Genomic DNA, 25,876 nt, shown 5'->3' with positions numbered 1-25,876 from the left:
AGGTCTCCACCAGGTTATCCACAGATCCGTGCAGTTAGAGGTAAAAACACTTTTCGGCCAGTTATAGCGCCACCTTGAGGCTGAGTTGAAATTGTTCATGTGGCATTTCGTCCTCGGCCTAGTGGGAATGTGGGTGCACAATTTCACGGAAATCACGCGATGTGTTCATGATTTGCAGCATTTTGTTTGAAACTGAGCACTCCTGTGAACTTTGGAAGCCAATCTTAACCAATCAGGATGGAGTCTGATAAATCTGAAAGACCCGTTTCGTTGAATGGCTCTAGAGAGACTGTGTACCAATTTGCGTGATGTTTGGACAAAATCTGTAGGTGTACTGTGCAAAAACGTGTTTTGCACAAAGCGGCCTCCTGGTGGCGCTATAACAGGCCGTTCTGGAAAGTTTGGGGCAGAGGTTCATGGTTGGCATCCAGGGAGTGTGTGTGCAAAATATGGCATTGAAAAACTTGTTTTGCACAAAGCGGCCTCCTGGTGGCGCTATAACAGGCCGTTCTGGAAAGTTTGGGGCAGAGGTTCATGGTTGGCATCCAGGGAGTGTGTGTGCAAAATATGGCATCGACCGGGTTAACGGTGGCCGAGATTAGCTGTTCACGGACACACACACGGACACACACGCGGACGGACGGAGTGCAAAACATACTCTCCCCACATGCCTTCGGCCTGGTGGAGACAATAAAGGGTATTAAAGGGTGCTGTATATGCAGTAATTTCCCCAGGGTAGATTACTCTGCATTTGAACTGATCCATTAGGAGCAGTGTGCTGCGGTGAATGAGAAGTGGTAGACAAAGATTACACTCAAGTAAATACTAGAGTATACAAAGTAGACATTCCAAAGTACATTTTCTTTTGAATAGCAATGCATTGCTTGTAGAAGACCTATTGAAATTTAGCACATGAAAGTTTAGAAAATAGTGAAAATAGCCAATCTACAAGCTCACGGTGTGCATTGTCACCTAGTTTCACTGTATTTGAAATAAGGCTGAAGTGGTAATTTCATACAATATATTTGGAGGTTTGAGTCCCAGGAGTCTCGAGTTAAAAGTACAGTACGATATTTCTACATGAAATGTAGTGTCATGAAAGTGCTTACAAATGTAAACATTTAGCGGAGGCTGTTGCCTGTTACCCCCCTGTCAGGCTGTCTCCAGGGGGGAGAACTGGGTTACCACATTTGTGGAGGGAGGGGGGTGTCGAGGTCCGGGTCGGCTCGCCAGGTCCAGGTACCAGCCGGTACCAGAACCATCCAAAGGTTTCCTTTCAAGGACACAAAAAACCTGACCGAAGAGTAACCAAAGATTGTCATGAACAGGAACCTGCTGCTGCTGCTGCTGCTGCTGCTGCTGCCATGCTGCTGCCAAACATTTCGGCCATCTTGCATTGGTGGAAGTGGGAGTGGGGAGTGTAGGAACTGATGTCACCTTTATACTGCCTTGGTTGACAGTTGACATGGGTTGCCATTTGCGGGTTGCCATGTTGGCTGGGTTACAATTACAATAAGCACAGTCCACAGAATGCAGAGAAACAGTGTAGAGCAACTGAGTCACTGCAAACTAAGATTCTAGATAAACCAAGAACCTACTGTAGAGGCCTAAACAATATAATGTTGTTTAGACATGTGTCAAAGGGAAGGCCATGTATATAATATATGGAGAATACTACAGTCAACTGTAGTGTATACTGTATGCGCTAATGAAAGACCTCTCCAAGGTAGACAGAAGAACAATGTGTTGGTCTTTAATTAACAGCAAAGGCACTCCTCCACCTGTTTCAGTATATATCACTCTGCCGCCATAATCAAGACAAAGCTGTTTGTATTTGGGAGCCAAGGGGACCTTCTGGCTGAACACACTTGCAGAGCGTCCGACAATACTGTACATATTTGGTGGCCACAGCTCCTTCAATGACCTGCGGAAATTCAATCCAATTTGAGATAATCCCTTTTTTTTTGCTCATAATCGTGATAATCATTTCAATGATGAACATTTTTCATATTTTATCCAACATTTCCAACATATCCAAAAATAGTGGAAATAGATGGCTCATACAAGCTCAAAATGTTATGTCACGCGTTTTGAGCTTGTACATCTGCCATTTCCAATCTTTTTGTCCACCACTGATAAACCATATACCGGTAATAATAAGAGCTACAGTAACAGTCACAGTGACAGTGTCAGTGTCTCTCTCTCTCTCTCTCTCTCTCACCTGCTACTGTCGCCTTCGCCTGGCGACTCTGCTCCCAGCATGCACCTCTCCAGCTGACTGGCCACGATCTGCCGTTCCTCCTCTAGCTCACGAGTCAGACGCTCAAACTGCAGCTCCTACGGCAACACAGAGGGGACAAAATACAAACAGGTAAACTGTGGTCATATTGTAAGGGACTTTGGGCTTGTTTTCCTGTTAAAATCATTAGTTGCGGGTTGTAGATTTTAGCAGCTACACTGCAAATTGACTGCAAAAAGAAAATCTACAACTACTGTTTTTTTCCGATGGACAAATCAGGACGACTTTATCGACCTTTCTCTGTCCCAGCAATGCCCTCTCGTCTTTGTCGTAGTCAAACTGGTCAAACTAGGCAAACGTGCGCAAAAGTAGTCAAACTAGTCAAAATTGTGTACAAATGCGTTAGCCGACACTGTTCGGAGTCGATCAGCAGAATTATGAGCAGCAGATGTTTTTGTTATGCGATATGCATGTATCTGCGACAACGTCACCCAGACAAATACCCAACGTTGTAGAATTATATTTTGGTGATATTCACTGTAGGCCTACTCGTCATTAACTGATCAAAGTGACCAATTCTACATAGATTATCAATAATCAATCTATTAGTCGAACTGTATGTATAGCTACAGTACAGATTGATACAAGATTTGTATTACTAGTATACTTTGCGAGGACATGAAGCCAGAATCAAATATGGATGAAAATGGGTTGCCTCCTAAACCCAATCTCTGAATATCTAATCCTAACCTGAATCGTGAAACAAAAAAAGTGTAACCATAAAACAAACACATATCTTGTGAGGACCAGGACAATGGTCCTGTCTATTCCTCAAAGTCTGCTATACTTGAGGGGACAGAATGGTGCTCACAAGTATAGTAATACAAGTACACACACACAGTCACTCACACACACACACACACACACACACACACACACACACACACACACACACACACACACACACACACACACACACAGACCCATTGGGAAAGGATATGTTCTTAAGCACAGATTCTGCTAGCCTGGTCCCCTGTGCACTGGTGTCTTAACAAAAGCAGATTTGTAAGTGGGTCAACAGCGCTGCTACAGACTGTGTGCACACATAGTCAGGTGATGTACAATCACTCGCATTGGTCACAGCGGGTTCTGTGGAGCCAGGAGTTTGCAAACACTCTGGTGGCTGCAAAGCAAGCCGACTGGCACTGGTGGAAAGCAGCTACTGTATAAGTACATTTACTCAAGTACGAATCAGTGTACTGACCCTTTAAAAACCTTTAGCCAATCCAGGCAGAAAACACTTTGAAAGACCCAGTAATTTGGACGACTCGAAAGGATTCAGGCCACACAATATAGGTTGTGTGATATATAGGTTAGTGAAGATTATTTTCTCAAGAAATGTATTGCAGATTCGGAGGTACAATTACCTAATCCAAGTTTACAGAAATAATCCAATGTGCCGAATAATGTTTCTCGCATTGTCCATGGTATTTAAGGAGAACATGACATTGTTGCCGTTAGTTCATTGGATGAGGAGAGTCCACACGAAGACCCGGCGTGGTTGATGTTGGCGGAACCTGCTGGTTGGTCCGGGAACGGGAAGCGAGGACGCTGGGTCACAAGACCATGATGGGAAGTCATGTTGTAGCTGGATGGTGCTGGAACCTTTAGACCGTGGGAAGTCATGTTGTAGCTAGATGGTGCTGGAACCTTTAGACCGTGGGAAGTCATGTTGTAGCTGGATGGTGCTGGAACCTTTAGACCGTGGGAAGTCATGTTGTAGCTAGATGGTGCTGGAACCTTTAGACCGTGGGAAGTCATGTTGTAGCTAGATGGTGCTGGAACCTTTAGACCGTGGGAAGTCAAGTTGTAGCTGGATGGTGCTGGAACCTTTAGACCGTGGGAAGTCATGTTGTAGCTGGATGGTGCTGGAACCTTTAGACCGTGGGAAGTCATGTTGTAGCTGGATGGTGCTGGAACCTTTAGACCACTTGTGTTCTAGTAAATTGACCTCTCGAAAACACTTTTCTCTGTTGACTAGCGAACACTGTTCCTATCAGCTCTGTTTTCATACCAAGGGCTTGATAGCAAAGCAACAGCAGGCACTTTAACCAAAAGGTTGTGGCCTCCTGGTGGCGCTATAATAGGCCACTGTGAAAAGGGTGACATTTCTTATTACGTCTTGGATGGCAATTGGATGATTTGAGGCGTTTTGTTCAAAACAGGCCAATCATGCAAACTTTGAAAGCCAATGTTAGCCAATTAGGATGGAATATGAAATATCGGACAGATCCGGCTTGAACACATGACTATAGAGATAGTGTGTAACGATTTGTGGGATTTTTGGACAGAATCTGAAGGAGTAATATCAAAAAATGTTTTACAAAAGTCGGCCTCCTAGTGGCGCTATAACAGGCTGTTCTGGAATATTTGGGGCAGAGGTTCATCGCATCCAGGGAGTGTGTGTGCAAAATTTGGCATCGACCGGGTTAACATAAGCCAAGAAGGGAATTGAGTCGACTGACAAGGCATGGCATGTTTGAAAGCTAGCTAGTTGTAACGGTCAGTGTATTTCAAATTAAAAATTGATAGTGTATAGAAATGACTATATTGTATTCTGTGTAAAACTGACACACAACTCTGTTCATTCTCATTGTGTTGCTGCATGTAGCCGAGCCTGGACAGGATGAGATGGCTGATGAGCAGCTAGAGGATGAAGTGGCCGAGGCATATTCAGGAGACGATGAAATTGCTGATCCAATGATGGCTAGCGATCCAAGGGGCGGTCCCGGTCGTCGCGGTTAAATCTTTTACAGGTCAAAGGTGAGGACAGAAAACCTGCTAAGTTAACTTAAACGTGTTAAATGGTCAATGCGTGCATTCATTGATTAAACAATGAATTGATGAAACCGTTCAGTGCAGTTATTAGAGTGCAGTTATTAGAGCAACAACGAAGGGAAAAAAGCCAATGTTCATCATTTCTAAATAATGCTATGAGTAATGGCGACACATGAACAGCAATGCAAACGGAATCATCGACATAAAAGGTGCGAGTCAGTATATAATTTCGTCACCTTAAAACTATAAGAGTCTATAAGCCTATAAGAGTCATTTTCATCTGTGAAAAAAGGTATTTTGTCATAGTATTAGTCGACGAAATCAACACTGATATCAATGTGTGTGTGTGTGTGTGTGTGTGTGTGTGTGTGTGTGCTTCTTCTTCCACACAGCTCCACCACGGGATGACACTCAGAGGAACATCATGGTCTTTAACTCCATGAATCACACCACCATGTTTCTTCATCGTTTGGTCGTGTGAGAATTAGGACGTAGTTTGTTTGTCAGCCTCAAATAAAAGTAATTTGAAGTGTATATGCTGTCTTGTTATTCCTGCAGTGAAGACATGATAGTAAAAATGTGTTTTTTTCAACCGTTTTCATATCAAGGCCTCATTAGTTAGTTATTCAGCATTTGATCCACGGACCACCATTTGATGAGATTTAGCCTCTCAAACTCAAAACTAAAGATTTGTTTTTTTAATCTTTTATCAAAACAAACATGCCAATAGACTATATTGTATTTTGCTACAGTGATTGTATTTGTATTTATTTATTCAGCACAGTATAAAAACAACACAGTGAACATATAAATATGAGAAGGGTAAGGTGCTAGGCTGAGGCAAAGAAAAGCCCAAGGGGCTTATACGAGGCCTCTACCTATATAGATGTGTTTTGCATGACAAATGAATTGTTTTAAATCCAGGGAAACCATGTTTCTTCCTTGTTGAGCAGTAGCAGTATGACTGCTGAGCAAAACGCATTATATCATAACTCATAAGAGGCTTTCGTGTAGTAAATGAGGACCCTGTTTTTACGTAATGCTGCCTGACACACACACACACACACACACACACACACACACACACACACACACACACACACACACACACACACACACACACACACACACACACACACACACACACACACACACAAACACCTGTTTAATGCACTTGGAGCATGCCATAAATAATACAATATTATGGTAATTACAGGTTTCTTTGGTCTATAATATCTATAGTCATGTGCTCAACCTATTGGCTAAGATTGCCTTAAAGTTCTGCAGATTTGTCCGTTTTGAACAAAATGCCTCAAATCATGAACGCAGCGTGCAATTTCCTTGACATTATGCACACACATTACCACTAGGCAGTAGGCAGAGGAAGAAATGCCACTTAAAATAAAGTGGACTCATGGTGGCGCTATAACAGGCCAATAATTGCACCGATCTGTGTACAACTTTGCATGGTCACTCATGCATCTAAAGCTTCTTTGTTTTTTGTTTCAGTTATTGCTGATGTCATAAATGTACAATTTGGAGGGTTTTGTTTTACATTGTATTACAGACTTTTATATTTTTTTACATGAATGTTGAGTACTGGTGTTGTTGTTGTTGGTTTGTCCTGTATCTGTCTTGTATCTGTTGTCTGTCCTGTCTTCTGTTCAAAGAAAAACTGTTCAAAAAAATACTTGAATAATAAAGCTTCTTTGTTTTCAGTTTTTAGGAGCGTGCACTGTAGTTTCTCTATGTTTGAAATTGATTAATAACATCTTGTTTTTAGAGAGTGATAGAGAGAGAGAGTCAATCATCACATTAAACGTGTTTTGGGTAAGGACGTTTGGCCAAAATAGGCAAACTTTCAGTAAAAACATCAGATCTACAATCTCACAACGTGTCGCAAGGTGATCGTGTCATGGAGTACATTCTGTAGGGCTTAACCACATCTCTACAACTCCACAACTCAAACATTCTGCAGAAATAGAAATAGGAAAAGGAGGGGGCCAAGTGCAGAACCCTGTGGGATCCCAGTGAAGTGAGTGAGAAGAGTTTAAGTGGTTACGAGTTTAAGCAAGCAAAACAAGAGGACGATGCAGCACACACAGGCCTGCCTGCCTGCCTGCAAGTGTTCTACAGGGACCTGCGTGAACTGAAACTCTAATGAAATGCTGTTGACATATCTGGAGCACCACAGTTATGCTCGTTTGAGCTCATGTCCAACTGGCTCTGGAATCTGGACAGCAGCTCGAAACGGCTGTTAGCTGTCCAAAGACATTCTAGAAGCCTCTTACATACTGTAGGTTTAGAGAGCATACTTATTGACAAAAATTAACTATGGTTTACAGTTCATAAAAATAGGAGTAGTTCTTCCACCACTGTTCCATCATATTCTCCACAAGTGAGTCAGTGCATGTACTGTATGAATGAATGAATGATTTTATGATTATATATGATTATACCGTATACACCTTTTCATACACAGTTACAAATAATCATTCAATTTGGCATGTGTGTTGCACACCAACATAACGGTACAGGCCAGAATGTTTGACTGCTACAGTTAGAGCGGCCGGTGGTTCTGTTGTGCTGTGGGGGACATTTTCCTGGCATTGGTTTGAGCCTACTTACTGTATCCACTTTTTCATTGTACCTAGACACTTAACAGAATGTGTGCTCTCTCTCTCTCTCTCTCTCTCTCTCTCTCTCTCTCTCTCTCAGAAAGACACAGAAAATGTGTTTGATGTGTTAGACTGGAAAGGCACACTGCAAATCAATACAAAATTATTCTGTGTGATGACCTTTATTTTATTTATTTATTTGAGTGCCTGGCGCTAGAATAAGATTTGCGTTTGACACACAATGGCTGTGGATTTTACAGTATATATATTTGGATCCCAGAGATGAAAAAAAAAACAGACACTGTATCAATGGGGGCTCCGTGGTCAAATACAAATCAAACTGGGGGTCCTCGAACTTTAAGAGGTTGACAATCACTGCTCCTCCGGGGGAAAAGTGCCTGAACTCACATCGTTAGCAGAGTGACACAGCTGCCTTTGTTTGAGTGCCGAGGAGGCGCACGTACAGCACGGCGTCCCACGAGGAACAATAAGGTCACAATGGTGTGTGACCGCACTCATCACCCTCAGCTCATCTGGACACAGGCCTTCGCCCCCTACCCGTCGCTCTGCCTCGCCGTGCCAAGCCATGGCTCACACCAGCTGGACGCCAGCGTGCGCAGGCCGGACGCCACTCTTTTGTTTCGCCATTACAGGGCTTTTGTTTCTTTCTCATTTCACAACAAGAGCACCGGTGTCGTCCATATCCGTGGTTGTGAACACAACAGGAACGAAGTACATGCACTTGACTACTTGCACATTAAGTTAATTTAGTAGAGCCGTGCTATAGTTGTAACTTGTAAGTAAGTGGGTAATTATAGCTTATGTAAGCAAATAAGTACTTACTTACTGTACTTTACTTGAATATTTGTTATTTTGGAGGCTTATGACTTTCACTCTACTATACAGTACATTTCAAAGAGAAATATTGAACTTTTAAGTACACTACAGTACATGTCTAGGAATTCAGGGACACCCCCGGTATCAAAATGTACAAAAATACATTATTATTTAAGCATTTGAGCTCTATTTTGAAAACTGTGAAAAACGCTCACGTGTGACTTGTAGATATTATTTTGTACTTTTGAATACTTAAAATCCATGCCACCTGTTGTTACAATAGAAACGCTGGACAGGTATATATATACATATATATATATATAGGTTTTTTTTTTAATAATGTCAAATTACGTCTTGGCACAGGGGGTTTTACTGTTTAAAACGTAACCTGACGTTCCTGGCACAGATTGTGTTAAGCGTATTTAAAAGCAACCACTCCAGTGCTCTGCAGTAGTGGAGTACCACCTACCGCTTGTACTTGAGTAATGTTTGACTCTTTTGTTCGCCGCTACAAAGTGTTTCTCTCTCTTCGAATTTCACAGCGAGAGCAGCAGGTTCGTCCATTCTACTTCCCGTTATTGTGTAGCAGTGAGTCAGTTCAGTCCATAGTGTGATGCTGGAACACATGGCTGGGCACAGATAGCACACACAGAGACTATTCTTTTTAATGGTCAGTGGTGGTGGACAAAGTACTCAACCCCAACACTTAATACTAAGTGTATTATACAAGTAAGACGCGCGAACGCGGGAAGCGAACGTAGCTCGTAAAATTGCAATAACAACAATTCGAACTAGAAAAAGTGCCCTTCTGGGCACAGGTCTCCACCAGGAGGATAGGAATATTTAGGAGTAATATAAACATGTTTTTTGTTTGTTTGTTCCAATCTTTGCCAATCAGGATGGAATATGGGAAATGGTGCAGATCCGTGTTGATGGCACGCATGCACAATCCACCTGTTGGTGGCGCTATAACAGGGCAATGTGAAATGGGTGGGCTATATTCCTCAGCCTAGTAGGAAAGTGCGTGAAAGATTTCACGTGAAATTGCACGCTGCGTTCATGATTTGAGGTTTTTTGTTCAAAACAGGCCAATCCTGCAAAATTTGAAAGCCAATGTTAGCCAATTAGGATGGAATATGAAATATCAGACACATCCGTCTTGAGCACATGACTATGGAGATACTGTGTAACGATTTGCGGGATTTTTGGACAAAATCTGTAGGTGTACTGTGCAAAAACTTGTTTTGCACAAAGCGGCCTCCTGGTGGCGCTATAACAGGCCGTTCTGGAAATTTTGGGGCAGAGGTTCATCGTTGGCATCCAGGGAGTGTGTGTGCAAAATGTGGCATCGACCGGGTTAACGGTGGCCGAGATTAGCTTCTAACGGACGGACGGACGGACACACGGACGGACGGACGGAGTGCAAAACATACTCTCTCCCCATGCCTTCGGCCTGGTGGAGACAATAAATTACGTACTTTAAGGTTTTTTTTAAGTTCTCCATTTGTTGTTGTTTTTTAAGATTTTTAAGGTTTTTTAAGTTACGTTAAGTTTTTGTTCTGCTAGGTCTCCTAGTTAGTGCTCACTGCGTTCGCAACTAAGTGAAAGTTCCTCACTCAATTTTGTACTAGTTGTATTACTTAATGTACTTGAGGACTTGCTTTTAAAAAGGTATTCAAAGGAGTATGCTTTTTTGTGTTCAAAAAGTGTTCAAACATACAGAACATTTTTCTTTTTAAATGTCAATGCATTGCTGTATTGAAACCTTGACCTTTTTCAAAACAATTAAAATATTTCCGACCAAAAGAACTAGTGAAAATAGACGAGCTTGTACTACTTTCTATCTTCACAATAAGAAATAGGGCTTTAAGTGGTTAAATCACAAAATACATTTCTTACCCCATTCCGAGAAAGTCTTGGAAATCTTGGAAATCTACTATCCAAAAATACAAACACTCAATTAAATACAGATACGCTGCTTTCCAGTACAGTAAGTAAATGTACCGTCTACCACCGGAGACAGTACTTACTATTACTTGTGTTACTAGTACTTACTATTACCGTGTATTATTGTGTAGTAGTGAGACAGTGAGTCAGTTAGTCCACGACTCCACACTGTGTGATGGTGGAACACGTGGGCGCAGAGAGCAAGGGGGGGCACACAAACACCCAGAGACTGTTCTTTTTAATAACACATGGCAGCAGGCAAGCTGGCACGGAGACAGCACAAGGTAGACACTCCAACCTGACCCATTTATCAGCGCTGTCCGCCTGAAAACCTCATATGTCCTAATAAAACCTGTCCTATTATTATATGTCCTAATAAAACCTGCTACTTTTCAGGAAATGGAGGGGGAAAAAACAGAACCCGTGTTCCGATGGATCCAATGTAGCTACTGTATTTATTTAGTCACACTTGTTGATACTTTTCATCGGTTCAATACTTAAAATAAATACTTCAGTTCAATAAAACCCACAGACACGCGTGACTTAAAGGACAACTTTAGTTTTTTTTCAACCAAGGTTCATGTTTTAGGTTGTTATTAGAGAAAGTAAAAGATGAGTGTAAATTTTTCTTCATTTGCTGCTTTCTTTTGTTTTAGGGATTTTGGCCGTTTTTGACAGGGGGGCGGGGGCATTCGAGCATGAGGCTAAATATGTATTTTTTTTACAAAATGTTTGTAAATATTTTTTTATTATTTACTCTAGTCCTACTAAACCCCAAGAAATTACATCTGGCCACAAAAGATCACGAGATCTACTGAATGTGTCAAACTGACATATTGAGCCTATGACACACAGTGTGGCTTCCCCCCAATAGGCTACCTTCACATTCAGTAGATCCTGTGATCTTCTGTGGCCAGATGTCATTTCCTGGGGTATATTAGGACTATAGTAAATAATAAAATAATAAATCGCCATAATATTTTGTAAAGAAATATATATTTAGCCCCATGCTCGAATGCCCCCGCCCCCCTGTCAAAAACCGCTAAAATCCCTAAAACGAAAGAAAGCAGCAAATGAAGAAAAATGAACACTCATCTTTTACTTTCTCTAATAACAACCTAAAACATGAACCTTGGTTGAAAAAAAAAAAAAAAGGTTAAAAAAGAAAATTACGTTTAGGCACCCCCTGCGATCGTCACACTTTTTCTGTTACAAACTGACCCCGGCCCCATCAGAGAAGGGAAAAGTTATGTGGCCCTAACAGGAAAAAGTTTGGGGACCCCTGATCTAATGTGTCACATTTTGATGCGTTGTGAGCTTGTAGCTCGGCCCTTCTTGTTATGTGTGTGCGTTGTAAATGGCATTCATTCAAATACCCAGAAACATTTGAAATATGGAGATACGAGGTTTCTGCCCGACGGTGACGATATGGCCCATATGGGCCATCATTTGACCTTTTTGGACGACATCATTCATTACACAGGCTAACATGTTCCGATTGTCAACTACATTCAACCTGGCGTCCCTAATTTGAGCCCAGGTCATTAACCGTGTCGATACGTATAGGACAGGTATACTCGTCATGATGAATGCATTTTGCGCCATGATGCGCTGATTACACATGACGAGCAGACAAACAAATGATTTCAGAGTTGCTTAAGTAAAAATCGCAGTACTTATTCCATGAAATCAGAATAAAGGATAAAGAATAAGAATAAAGTCTTAAAGAAGAACTCCAACAGAGCGAGTGAGCCGCCGTGCCGCTCCAGCGGGGGGGGGGGGGGGGGGGGGGGGTGAGCACAGACTCTGCAGTGATCCTATAAAAACAAAAATCTAATTCTCCGGCGGAGCGCTCTTACAGAGCCGAAAGGCTCGTCTCCTCATTTGCATGACATCAGCTCCGGAACGAATGAGGATTTATGAGAACATGCAAGAGCTTTACGAACATGCGGAGCATCGCGGTTTATTGTCACGCCACTAGGTTAAAGAGCGGGTGATTTATTCCCCCCCCTGTACAAGCTCCCACGAATTGCGGTCACTTAGATATTAAGAACAGAGGAGGGGAAAAGGAGAATGTCAAAACAAAACTCAACTCACCTCGGCTTTACTGTCACATCACAGGTTTAGTGTAGACAGTACAGTAAGTGGATAAAAGGTGGGCACTCGGTTGGCATAAGAGACAAAAGAACATGACCACCACTGCGGAGTCTAGGGGGCGCGTTCGGAAATAGCGCACTGAGCGCACTGTGCAATGCAAACTAATAGGCGAGCGTGCTTCCGGTGCGGTATTTCCGAACGCGCCCTGGGTGTTCGAATCCACCGAAGTGCATCTCTTAAAAAGACATTCAAATAGCGAGTACAAATAATGTCTGTAATCGGGTGACATCATGCAGAATCTCTTACAACAGCCTAAACGCTAGGGATACCAGGCGTATCCTATCATAGCAACATTTCTGGTCTACTAGTTCTGTGGATTTGGTCTTATTATAGGAACTAGCTGTGATTTTATTGTGTTTTTAGTATGTTAGTATTCTACTTTTTTTACTTCTTTTTTTTTTTACACATCTTTTTTTACAGCCAGTGGAATAAATTTGTTTTCAATTATGCATTTCATGTATTGTTGATAAAAGCTATCTTACATAGGATTCATTTATGATTTTTTATGTTTTTTGTTCTTGCTTATTGTAAATCGCTCTGGATTAAGAGTGTCTGCTAAATGCCTAAATTGTAAATTCTATCTATCTATCTATCTATCTATCTATCCATCCATCCATCCATCCATCCATCCATCCATCCATCCATCCATCCACAGCCGAGAGGCAGTGTCAGTTTGCAGACACTCATCTCTGTGAAGGCGTGAAATATTCAGCCTAGAAGTGCTGCTGTGAAAGAGAAGGGCTTTTTCTCTTTTTTTGCTCTGACTTGCTGTCTTAATTTCCACTCAGGGAGTTGAAGAGATTTGACCGCCCTCTCCCTCTCCAACTCCCTCTCCTCTGCGGCTATGTTTCCGCAGAGAGGATACAGACACGTGGCTGGCCTCGCATTGAGTCGCACGACAAACAGAGGTGTTTTTTCGTTTTTTTTTTTAAATTAACCCAGTGATTCTCAACCTTTGAGAGTGGTGCCTAACTAATTACACCCATTGGTGCTGCTGGCCGCGTGTGTATGTCTGACTGAGTCTGTCTGTCTGTCTGAGTACGAGGCACAGACAGACAGACAGACAGACAGACAGACAGACAGACAGACAGCGGTGTTGTTGAGCAGCCTGCACCACTCAGTTCACACGGGCGTGATGTATTAATTTTTTGTCAAGGACCCCCATTTGACATGATTTTATTCACCTCTTGGACCCCAATATACACTGTAATGTCCTCAGTGTTAATTAACCCATTTTGGGCGGGAACCCCTTTTGGTGTTAGCATTATGTTATGCATTAGCTATTTTTGAAAAATCGAAGAACGACTGACATAGAAACATAGCTTTTTCAGAAAACTGTCAGGATGTAGAAGACATTTTTAGAATCTGATCTCAGGTCAAAATGGGTTAAGTGGAACCCAATGGCATTTGGTTCCATTTGTACACTCTCAGAGTTACAGACGTGCTGTATAAGGGTCTATTTGGAGCCCCTGGACAATGAGAAACAGTGACTTTTAACCAATTTAACCCTATTCATACAGCACATTTACCCATTCACACATTTGCCTGTGGAAATATTCAATTGAAGTAAAACCACCTCAACATTTATAGCTGGCTACATAAGTGTTACATGGACAGAGAAACGTAAATTGTTGATCTACAAGCCTACAATATGTATTGTAAGCTTGTAGATCTGCTATTTTTGAAAAAACGTTTGAAAATGTAGGGACTTTTTTTTTCAACATGGAAAAGACTGACGATTATGCACAAAATAATTGGCATTATCTCAAATAATTGCGATTAATAGGCGTCGGCGATTATGTAATAATTGTCTGCCCAGCCTTTATCCACCAGAGTGAGCGGAGGAGGGGTCAGTATCTCCTTAACCCATTCTGAACGGGAACCCATTTTGGTGTTAGCATCATGTTTGCTTTAGCTATTGAAAAATAGCAGATCTACAAGCTCATAGCGCGCCACTCGGTGGCGCGCTATGAGCTTGTAGGTCTGCTATTTAAAAAAAATCTAAGAACGACATTTTTTTAATCTGATCTCAGGTCAGAATGGGTTCATCAGACCAGTGTGTGTCCAGTGGAAACCTCGTATGAATCTGATCTCAGGTCAGAATGGGATAATGAAGAGAGGACAACGGGTCCAGACAGATCCACGGGCAGATGTCCCTCAGTGTGACACGTTGGGCATCAGGGCCCCTGACGGATGCCAGCGGGGACAGGCCGCAGTGACGTAACCACTGTGGACTGGAGGAGGAGGGTTAAAAAGAAAACCCACCGTGTAACGAGATGGCTGGGCCCTATATGAACTGGCATGTGTTTGTACTGGGTTCAATGCATTTGTTCTTCAACATCACTTGATTGATTGATTGATTGATTGATAGATTTTTCGTTTTAGAGTTGTGCGTGGGCTATTTAACTCATTTATCGCCGACATCGCCTTTTGATGCCTGTTTTTTTTTTTTTTTACACTTTATTTTTATTTTTATTGATGAATAAATGAAAAGACATATGTGTACATTTTGTTGTATCAGACATGTAAATATCCCCCCCCCCAATCAAGGTCAGAACAAGACAAATAAAACAAAGACAGACAGTACAAGACAGTAAAAGTAATTAGTAAACTAGTTTTGAAAATACTAGTGAACATAGTAAGAAGAAAAAAAAAAAAAAAAAATAATAATAATAATAATAATAATAATAATAATAATAATAATAATAATAATAATAATAATAATAATAATAATAATAATAATAATAATAAAATAAACAGAATTTTCCATCAGGGTATGGTATCTAGGTTACATACATTGTATCCATCTTTCAGTTTATTGATGCCTGTTTTCTAATGGCGCTGGGCAAAGTAATTGCGATCAGGCGATTATTTAATAACAGTGACAGGCCTCAGCCTAGGTGCGGTGCGGTCCTTCCGTACGCACACAGCAATAATACAGACTCTTACAGCAGTATATCTCTGCAGCATCCAACCTGACACACATTTCATTTTACAGTACCTTTCATCCGCCTCTAAATAAATATCACACATGCCAGTGTATATTTCCCAAACGGGAATACAGTACACAGTAAGTAGTGCATGTTATTGAATTCAGTCTGACCAGGAGTATAGATAAAACATATCCCAATTACAGAACTAAAATATCAAAAGCAGAGGTATTGATCACCCACGCCATGCTAAATCCAAACCTGAACTTGACACTGACAATCACAGGTGTAGGCTGCTGCTCTACAGCCTGCATGGAGTGTGCAAAAACAAGAAATAAAATGCAACGGCTCTATATGTAACCCAGTGGTCCTCAATGTGGGGTCGGTTAACCCATTCTGACCTGAGATCAGATTCTAAAAATGTCTTATACATCCAGACAGTTTTCTGAAAAAGCTATGTTTCTATGTCAGTCGTTCTTCCGATTTTTCAAAAATAGAAGACCTACAAGCTCACAATATGTTTAACCACTTCAACCCTATTATATATGAATATCTATACTTTGCCTGTTCAAAAAAAGCCGATCTGCAAGCTCATAGCGCGTCCAGACGTGACATGTTATTCAAATTATTCTGAAAGATCTTGACAAATACCTGAACCATCTTGAATAACTGAGGAATATATCAACACAAATCTCCTCACCATGACAACCAAACCCTCCCTGGGGACAAGAATACATGTCAATCCAGGGGTCCTTGACATGGAAACGTCTAGAGAAGCATGCCGTAAGCAACGGAGCGAAGCGGCCGCAGTGGATTGGAAGGCAGCGAGGCGGGGCGGCTATAGAAGAGGCTGTCAGTCTCCCATATACTGGATGGAATGTGTCATTCAGGCGCTGCGGTAAAAACCTACTCCCTCAGAAAGCTCTCTGTGTTGTGAGAAATAATGGCCTTGTCAGAGTGGCCATCCATCCCACACGTCGGCCCCGCGATTGCTGACGCAGCCCTCTCGTAACAACGGTGACTTCTCTTTGTAAACGGAGAGGCAGACGTCTACTCCCATTAGGTCGCTTCTTTACTGAGACAGACGGCACGGAAGATGAGAGGGAGACGGTGTATGAGAGACAGACGGTGAGAGAGCGACCGTTTTCGGAGAGAAAGCTGAAAGGGAGACAGTGTAGGAGAGAGACAGACAGCAGGACAACTAGAGGGAGACAGTGCAGGATAGACAGACAGCAGGAAAACTAGAGGGAGACAGTGTAGGAGAGAGACAGACAGCAGGAAAACTAGAGGGAGACAGTGTAGGAGAGACAGACAGCAGGAAAACTAGAGGGAGACAGTGTAGGAGAGACAGACAGCAGGAAAACTAGAGGGAGACAGTGTAGGAGAGACAGACAGCAGGACAACTAGAGGGAGACAGTGCAGGATAGACAGACAGCAGGAAAACTAGAGGGAGACAGTGTAGGAGAGACAGACAGCAGGAAAACTAGAGGGAGACAGTGTAGGAGAGACAGACAGCAGGAAAACTAGAGTGAGACAGTGTAGGAGAGACAGACAGCAGGAAAACTAGAGGGAGACAGTGTAGGAGAGACAGACAGCAGGAAAACTAGAGTGAGACAGTGTAGGAGAGAGACAGCAGGAAAACTAGAGTGAGACAGTGTAGGAGAGACAGACAGCAGGAAAACTAGAGGGAGACAGTGTAGAAGAGACAGACAGCAGGAAAACTAGAGTGAGACAGTGTAGGAGAGACAGACAGCAGGAAAACTAGAGTGAGACAGTGTAGGAGAGACAGACAGCAGGAAAACTAGAGTGAGACAGTGTAGGAGAGATAGACAGCAGGACAACTAGAGGGAGACAGTGTAGGAGAGACAGACAGCAGGAAAACTAGAGTGAGACAGTGTAGGAGAGACAGACAGCAGGAAAGCTGAGAGAGAGAGAGAGAGAGAGAAAGAATGAAGCTACTGGCAGCACTCAATCCGAGTACCACAGGGAACAGGCAGGTCGGTACAGCAACAGGGGACTTTATCAACCATGCAATCAATCAATGGGAGTGGAAAATAGCTCTGTTGGATGTCTTTATTTAAACGGAGTGGACCTACACGCTCTGCTTCTGCAGTAACATCCTTAGCCCATTTGGTTACATTTGTACACTCTTAACAGTTACAAATGGATAAATTACCACAGGATGTAACGGTATATATGACTTTCGTTTATTGATATGGATCGTAGGAAATGCGAGAGGGGCCGAGTCCTATGCGGGCCAAGCGTGCATGCTGAATGTGGGGACGGTAATCTTAGCCACCGTCACTGCCAGGGTCACTGCGGTCATATTATTTTTAAAAGTGACATTGCCGAGCTGAAACAATCATTCAAAACCACACACACACACACACACAAGCACAAGCCGCCCATGATGATGATAACAATCGTAAACACTAACCGCCGTCATTAAAGCGATGCTTTAACAGTCATTAGGGCATAATTAGTCAAGTACTAGCGCTGTAGAGCCGGCTCTTTGGCACAACACGCAAAAGCAATACGCAGGCAGAGCGGCGAGGCATTCACAGGAGCCAATCCCAGCTCAGCAGGGGGTTGACACGTCTCACGAAGGTCGACAGACCGAAATGCCATTAACCAGTGTATAATTAGACACGCCAAATAGTGAAAATAGCAGATCTACAAGCTCACAGCATTCGCCGATTCCGTGACGTGTTGTGAGCTTGTAGATTTGCGTATTTCCGCACAGTGGGAAATGGGAACTGGCCCATACAATCACAGTCTCAAAGTACTGGCAACTATACTGGGAGCAACCCAGTGCAACATCACAACAGTGCTACTGTTGTCCTCTAAGCTAGTGGTGCATAAAGTGAGGTCTGAGGACCGCCCAGGGATCCTTTTCCCCAGCTAAATGACTGATAGTTATAGGAACCGGCAAATTGTCACTTACGGGTCTGTAACTCTGAAACTCGCCGAGTTCAATAACGCCACAGGTTCCACTCCCAGAGATGAAAAGAAATCTAACACATATCGAACAGGGCAGGGGGTCCTGCTCTAAAGCTGCCTCACCAGAGTCATTTGTTTTGAGTTTGTCAGAGGTGCAGGGTTGTCAGATCGATACCCCATCAATTGAGAAACGTATAAGAGGATATACATCCTATGTTCGTTTCGACAGTGATTTTCTTCGGTCCAGTATGATGTCACTTTGACCATGTCCAACCGAATGAGAGACATAAAACAACATCCATGACACTAACGCATACACAAAACATCAGCAGTCTACTCTATTACACCAAGCCACACAGTGTATGCCCCGGGCTCACCCAGGGGGAGGGGGACACCCAGGGGTTCCTTGAAAGGGTAACAGGAAAGGGTAACAGGCAGTCGTCGTCGTCGTCCCCACACACACACACACACACACACACACACACACAGTAAAACGAGGAACAGTTTAGGCATTTAAACAGACAACACACAAAAGCTGTTCAATTGGGGGTCCGTGGGGGTCCTTCACATGAAAATATTTGAGAACAGCACTGCTCTAAAAGCTACTCAGGTGGAAGAGTGCATCACTGCATGCCTGGCTGACATCTCACAGTAGATGTCTTCTAACCAACTCAAGCTCAACGCAGACAAGACTGAGCTTCTCTTCTTCCCAGCTAAGTCCTGCCCCATGCGGGAGCTAACTATTTCCATAGGCAACGCCTTGGTAACCTCTGTCCCAACAGCTAGAAACCTTGGTGCTGTCCTGGACAGTCAGCTCTCGTTCAAGCACACATTACAGCCGTCACTCGATCCTGTAGGTTTACACTATGCAACATTCAACGAATCAGACCCATCCTCACCCAGGAGTCAGCCCAGCTCCTTAATCCTTATCCAGACATCAGTCATGTCAAAACTTGACTCCCTCCAATTGATCCAAAACCCTCCCATGCACTCAGATCAGCCGACACAGGGAAGATGGACGTCCCTTCGCTAAAAACGCCGGGACAACGCTCCACACGTACCCAACTCTTCTCCCTTATGGCTCCAAAACTACGGAATGCACTTCCCATTGCAATCAGAACTGCAGACTCACTCCCAATCTTCCGCCGTAGTCTGAAATGCACCTCTTCAGACTCCATCTTAGCCCATAGCACTTGCCGTAGCACTTGGCCTAGCCTCGACCACCTACAGGCGTATGCATAGGCTCAACTTATGTAACTTAAATAGCACTTTACTGTATGTAGACATAGCACTCTATAGTGTATACATACGCTTGCGATGTTGCCCCTCGACTTCTCCGTGCGTACAGAAAAGAAAACACAGATCTCATTGAAAATGAACTATAGGCGCGTTAAATCGCTTCGCGTTTAAAAGGCCCTTTAAAACGGTGTAATCACATGTCGTAGTGTTCAAAAATATTCCAAAGTGCCGAACACAACAACAGAGCGGAGGAGGAACACACCCATACTGCACCACCGTAATGTAATGCATTGGGCCTCAATTTCCCATAACCCTTTGCGACAGAATGTTTGGCGTTGACATCATCAAAACGCATTAAACTTATTCAAAACACAGATTAAACAATAAGAATCACACCCGTGTGAAGTGAGGGGCGTTAATATATTAAAGTCTAACTCATGTTGATTAGGTGATTTAATGGTGATGTGAAACAAACGGTGCAAACACAAACATAAATGCCATAAATACACATTATGGCGTACATTTTCCCTTAATTCTCAATGCGTTTACAAAATAAACATTGAATGAACTAAAGACAAACATTACACCTGTGTATAGGAGGGGCTAGCGCTCCTCAAAAATATTGTGTCATCGTGTTCAGGAGTCAAATATTCCGCTATTTTTGGAAATAATTGCGGAATTTGGAAACATTTGAGTAGCTGTACTTGGGCCGTATGCCTAGATTTCGGTGCCAATAATTTTGTAACGTTTACTCAAGTCAAATCTTGAATCCAGGACTTTTACTTCACGTAACAGAATATGTTTTAATATTGCGGTTCGGCGTCTGAGTCCTCCTTCCACCACTGACCACGCCGAGGCACACAGATCTCTCTGTGTCTATGCACGTGCATTAGAACCAAACATCTCTGGCACTAGATGCAGCAGTCTACAGTACACCATTCCAGCAAGGCAAGGCACACAGCTCTCTGTTTATCAGCGGAGACAATCTGTGGCCGTCCGACAGTTTAGCTGTGGGCAACAACCAACGCGACGGCATCCTCATTGATAACAGCATTCATCTCTGGCAACAAAGGTCTATGTATAGCAGATACTCAGACAAAGCCTCTCTCGCTCTCTCTCACACACACACACACATCACACACACGCAAGCAAGCAAGAAAGCACACGCACACGCAGAGCTAAGTTAAGAACATGGCCACTGGCCAGACACAATAATCACCCACACACACAGTGATATGAGAGAGTGTGCATTTATAAAGGCAACCGTTGTGTTGTTTATCTAAAGAGACGTGTGGAGAGGAGAGAGGGATAGAGAGAGAGACAGAGAGAGAGAGAGAGAGAGAGAGAGAGAGAGAGAGAGAGAGAGAGAGAGAGAGAATGTGTGAGTGTTTGCGTGAGACACAGTAATTGAACTACTTAAACCCTCTAGTCTTAAGGGACACAGATCTGAGGTTGCAACTGTACTTGGACCGCTTTTCTCGTCTACTCCAAATCTCTCTGTCCAAAATAGCAGATCTACAAGCTCACAGATCTGTGCTATTTTTTGGCTATTTGTTCCCCCCAGAATTTGGATGCTGGGGTTCAAGTGATTAAAAAGACTGACTGGCTGGCTGGCTGACTGACTGACTGACTGACTGACTGACTGACTGACTGAACCCTAGTATCCCTGGCCTGGCCTGGCTCAAAATAGGCAAACAGAAAGAGAAAACAGGTGCTTGTGCGTGTGCGTGTGTGTGTGTGTGTGTGTGTGTGTGTGTGTGTGTGTGTGTGTGTGTGTGTGTGTGTGTGTGCCTGCATGTACTTGCATTAATGAGTGAGGGCCCTTTATGTCTGTGTGTCGTTTTAAAAATAATATTGAACCAATGAAAGTATTACACTTATACTTTCACTTGACGTTTAACCATTCTGGGTCCACACGCTCACAGTGAGCTTGTACTGTAGATCTGCTTAGGTCCTTTTGACTAAGTATAGCGGACCTGAGTGGTTAACCCATTCTGGGCGGGCACCCATTTTGGTGTTAGCATCATGTTATGCTTTAGCTATTGAAAAATAGCAGATCTACAAGCTCATATCGCGCCACCGAGTGGCGCGCTACGAGCTTGTAGGTCTGCTATTTTTGAAAAAAATCGAAGAACGACTGACATTTTTAGAATCTGATCTCAGGTCAGAATGGGTTAATCAGACCAGTGTGTGTCCAGTGGAAACCTCGTATGAATCTGATCTCAGGTCAGAATTGGTTAAACTGAGGTGATATGGATCAATTCCAAAGAGTATCAAAGTATTCCGTGCAGGCACCCACAAACTTGCGTCACGGACGGCACCCACTTTGAGAAACCATGTTGTATAGTGTATGTAATATGTATGTATGGTTATATGGCACACATGTTCTTGGTATGCATGGTACATGTTCTTGGTATGTTTGGTACCTGTTCTTTGACAGAAGCCAGCAGGTTGGTGGTGGTGGTGTCGGGCTGCAGGCGGTGGTGGTGGTGGTGAGGACTGGGACTCTCTCTGGCCGCCAGGCTCCCCTCCCCCCCCTCTCCGTCTCCTTCCTCCATCCCTGCTTCCTCTATCCAAGCCCCGCAGACGCCCTCGCTGAACCCTGCAAGAGCCACGCCACCACACGCTTTACTGTGTGCATTTTAAAGGATCAGCAACATGGCTCCTTCTCTTTTGGGCCTCGAGCTAGAATGTTTGGGAACCACTGCTCTTATAGCACGGTGGGTAGGGCTGTCACGGTTACACGTTTAAGTTGACGATTAATTGTCACGCAAATAATTGTGATTAATGATTTAATTGTGTTTATAATTGTGAACATTGGAACTTGGAATTTGTTAGGCTTCGTAAATCACAAATTGCACAGGGCAGCTAAGACAAATAACTGAAATATGCAAATAAATCACTGACATATATTTTTCTTTTCAGAAAATCTACAAAATAGCGGAACGACTTTTTTTCTTTTTTTTTCTTACAATTTCTGCTATTATTTTTTAAATGTTTGAAAATGTGTGGACATTTTTCCACATGGAAATAATTGACGATTATGCAAAGATAAAAAGCGAGCAAAGGGCAGAAAGTGTAAACACATAGTCCTGAATTATATACAAAGAACTGCATGAACTTGGCAGATGCAAAATGCTGACTTGTGTAAGTGCACTTGGTGCACTTCGAGGTCACAATGAAAAGATGACTTACTTCTAAATAAGCCTACTAATTGTGTTTTTCTCCTCAGTGAAATAACTTATTTCAAATTGAACACAGACATTAAATGTTGCCAGTTGTTTTATATTATGCACCTCAACATAGGTCACTGATGATGAGACGCCATTGCATAATCTGCAGGGGGTTGCTGAAAATGAGCTGTGCTCTGCTACTACCACTGGGTAACTACAGAACAAAACCAAATGTTAAATATAGGATAGACTAAGACTTAAGGCAGACTGTGTCACAATTATAAACATTTGATATTGACCATTTCAGTACATATAGACAGTATGCAGACAGTAGACATTTTATGCTCTCAAGAGATAAATTACTTTTAAGCAGCTGCATTACTTAATTCCAAGAAGTCTCCAAATTATAGAGAATGTAGAAAATTGTTATTTTAATCAACGTTTGCCTGTAATCTTTCCTATGGTACCATCTTATCCAAAAACAACAAAATATTCTACTTTTTGGGTCTGAGAGGCGAAATCTCATCAAATGGTGGTCCGTGGCTCAGATGCCTAATAAATAATGGACCTTGATCTGAACAGGGTTGAAAACCACTGCTGTAAAATCATCAGTGTTCATTTAGCTGCTACATTTTAGCATCGCTGCCTCCTCTCTTTAGAAGCCCAGAGTGGCTCTCTCTGACCCAACAAGAGCCTATAGCCTGGGCAGCATTCCATTTCGGGTTCATGATCCGGTCGGGAGCGGATGGTAACTTTCGTCATGTTGTAGTCAATGATTTGTAGTCATCTGGCAGGAAACGACAAGACGGAATCAGTACTATATGAATGGCGGAATTCTTATTCCGCCGGCGCCTTGTGGTTTCCTGTCTGATGACGTAAATGACATGGCGTAAATTACCATCCGCTCCAGACCCGGTTCACCAGGCTTTCCTCCGAGGTGGAAAGCCTGGTGACGCGAGGTTAACAAGAGCCACCAGATGCTTACTATGTGCATAAACAAGCAACAATATGGCTGTGTCAAGGACTCTCAACCTTTATAATCTCAAGGACGCCCGGGTTTGATATTATGCACCGGCGGTTCTCAACCTTCTCAGGCTATGACTCCCCCAAAATAATCATATTTGAACTGGGGACCCTCCCAACTTGATAAGCACTTGGAATGAATTGTAGGAGTTGAGGCATTCAACTTTTGGTTCCACAGATTTTTTTTGTTATAACCCATGCCACATTTAATTTCCTACACCCACCTTAAACATCAACCTAGGGTCTGTCAACATAGTTACCCTATCTAAATAACATTCTTAAAGTTGCTGCTTAAGTGATATTTTTCAGTAAAAACAAAAACAAGGTTTGTTGAAATTCAAAGTTCTATAATTATTCAAGTGTTTGTCTCTTCAGTAACAGGGCTCTCCCTGTCTCTCAAGCTCTTTAGTGAACAGAAAATAGTCATTTTCAGGTAGGTCGCTAATGGACCCTTCACTAAACCCCACCCCAAAAGCTATTGTCTCAATGCCAATCCAAATAGTTTAGCAACCGTTGCTAAGCTGGGCAAGCTTCCGTCACCACGATACAATTCCAATGGGAGTCACATGGTTTGACCAAACAATTGTGTGTGATGGCTGTGTTCTGCCCATCAAACACAAATGTCCAGTGACTTGTTGACTAGATTTAGAAGATATTTTGATGCTACTGAAATGATTGATTATTTATATGGAGAAATCCTGTCATTTATGCATCTCAATGGGTGAAGTGCACGAGGGCTGGCAGAGTGGAGTGGGTGGGGCTTCATTTACTGGTTTCATTACCCCCAGTTTCACTCACCCTCCCCTGCAACTGAACAAACACTAGCAATGATTACGATCAGAATATAGAGCTACTTATTTCAACCATTAATTAAATAATATCACATACAACACATGGGTAGCCTGATTGTCAGACTCCTGCTCAGAGTGCTCAGTGGAGTGGGCGGGGTCTATGGGCTGGAAACCAGGCTAACATGGGTTGAATGGCAAGGGTCCTTTTGGTTCCTACTTTTGTGGTTGAGAACCACAGCTCTATGAATTGCAAAATCTCTCTCTCTCTCTCTCTCTCTCTCTCTCTCAGGTGCAGCCTGGTGACTGGGCATATCATGTTTGTTTTTAGTTTTTTCCAAAAATGATGTTTTAGCAAATTCAACATAAAGGCTGACAAATGGGGTATTAGGTGTTTAGCAGATGGCTATAGGTTAGGGTTCATTTGGTTTCACTACAGAATAAGGGCATGGGTCTATTTGGTTCCTATAATAACTATCAATGAATTTGAGTGGACCCCTAACCCCCTGTCACGGATCACTGACCAGATCCCACATTGAGAGCCACAGCTCTCTCTCTCTCTCTCTCTCTAATCTCTAATTCTCTCTAATTAGGTGTTTTGCAAATGTATCCATAGTAATTTACAAGTGTAAAATAGGACTAGACTAAATGGCATAAAATATTACAGGGATTTGACTGTGCAGAGCATTCTATAGAGGCTACTCTATACCTGCAAACCAAACGTGCACAATAGGTGCTGCTGCTAGGAGGCTTATATATAGCAGGGTGGCGGTCTCCGTCACGTCCATTTTGCTGGCATATCAGGTGGCACTTTGTGTCGCCTATCTATCCGTCTTCCAATGTGTCAGCGACAAGCATCAATCATCCCTTTTACGACAAGGACGAGGTCAATGGAGCAAGGCTCAGGCTCAGCATCACACCATCCATCTCTATATAAGGGGACATGAGGATGGGACAGGGCAGGCAGCGCTCTCTCCACTTATACAGTTTACGGTTAAGAAGGGGGTTAAACATAAAATAAGCTCTCTCAACACCTGCAACCGTTTGATAACGCGTAATTGTGTCCAGTTGTTGCGGGGACACACACACACACACACACAGTAGGCTACATAATTTCTCAGTTTCGATTGTCTTATTTCTGACACTT

The 25,876-nt window shown here is 42.8% G+C and overlaps 1 protein-coding gene across 1 annotated transcript in view; it reads right to left on the bottom strand.

Annotated features, from left to right (window-relative positions):
- LOC310854387 (plakophilin-4-like) overlaps positions 1-22,303 on the bottom strand; it is a gene marked incomplete at its 5' end in the record, with an annotated part of 79,689 nt that extends 57,386 nt beyond the window's left edge. Inside the window, 2 exons of the mRNA XM_083758995.1 lie at positions 2,222-2,337; positions 22,172-22,303. Coding sequence (XP_083615121.1) covers positions 2,222-2,337; positions 22,172-22,303 — 248 coding nt within the window. The remainder of the gene's footprint in view (positions 1-2,221; positions 2,338-22,171) is intronic.
- Between the last annotated feature and the right edge of the window lie 3,573 nt (positions 22,304-25,876).

The sequence above is a fragment of the Protomyctophum parallelum genome (assembly GCF_964188405.1).
Source record: "Protomyctophum parallelum genome assembly, chromosome: 23".
In the NCBI taxonomy this organism is placed as follows: Eukaryota; Metazoa; Chordata; class Actinopteri; order Myctophiformes; family Myctophidae; genus Protomyctophum; species Protomyctophum parallelum.
This window is presented reverse-complemented; position numbering and strand designations above follow the sequence as displayed.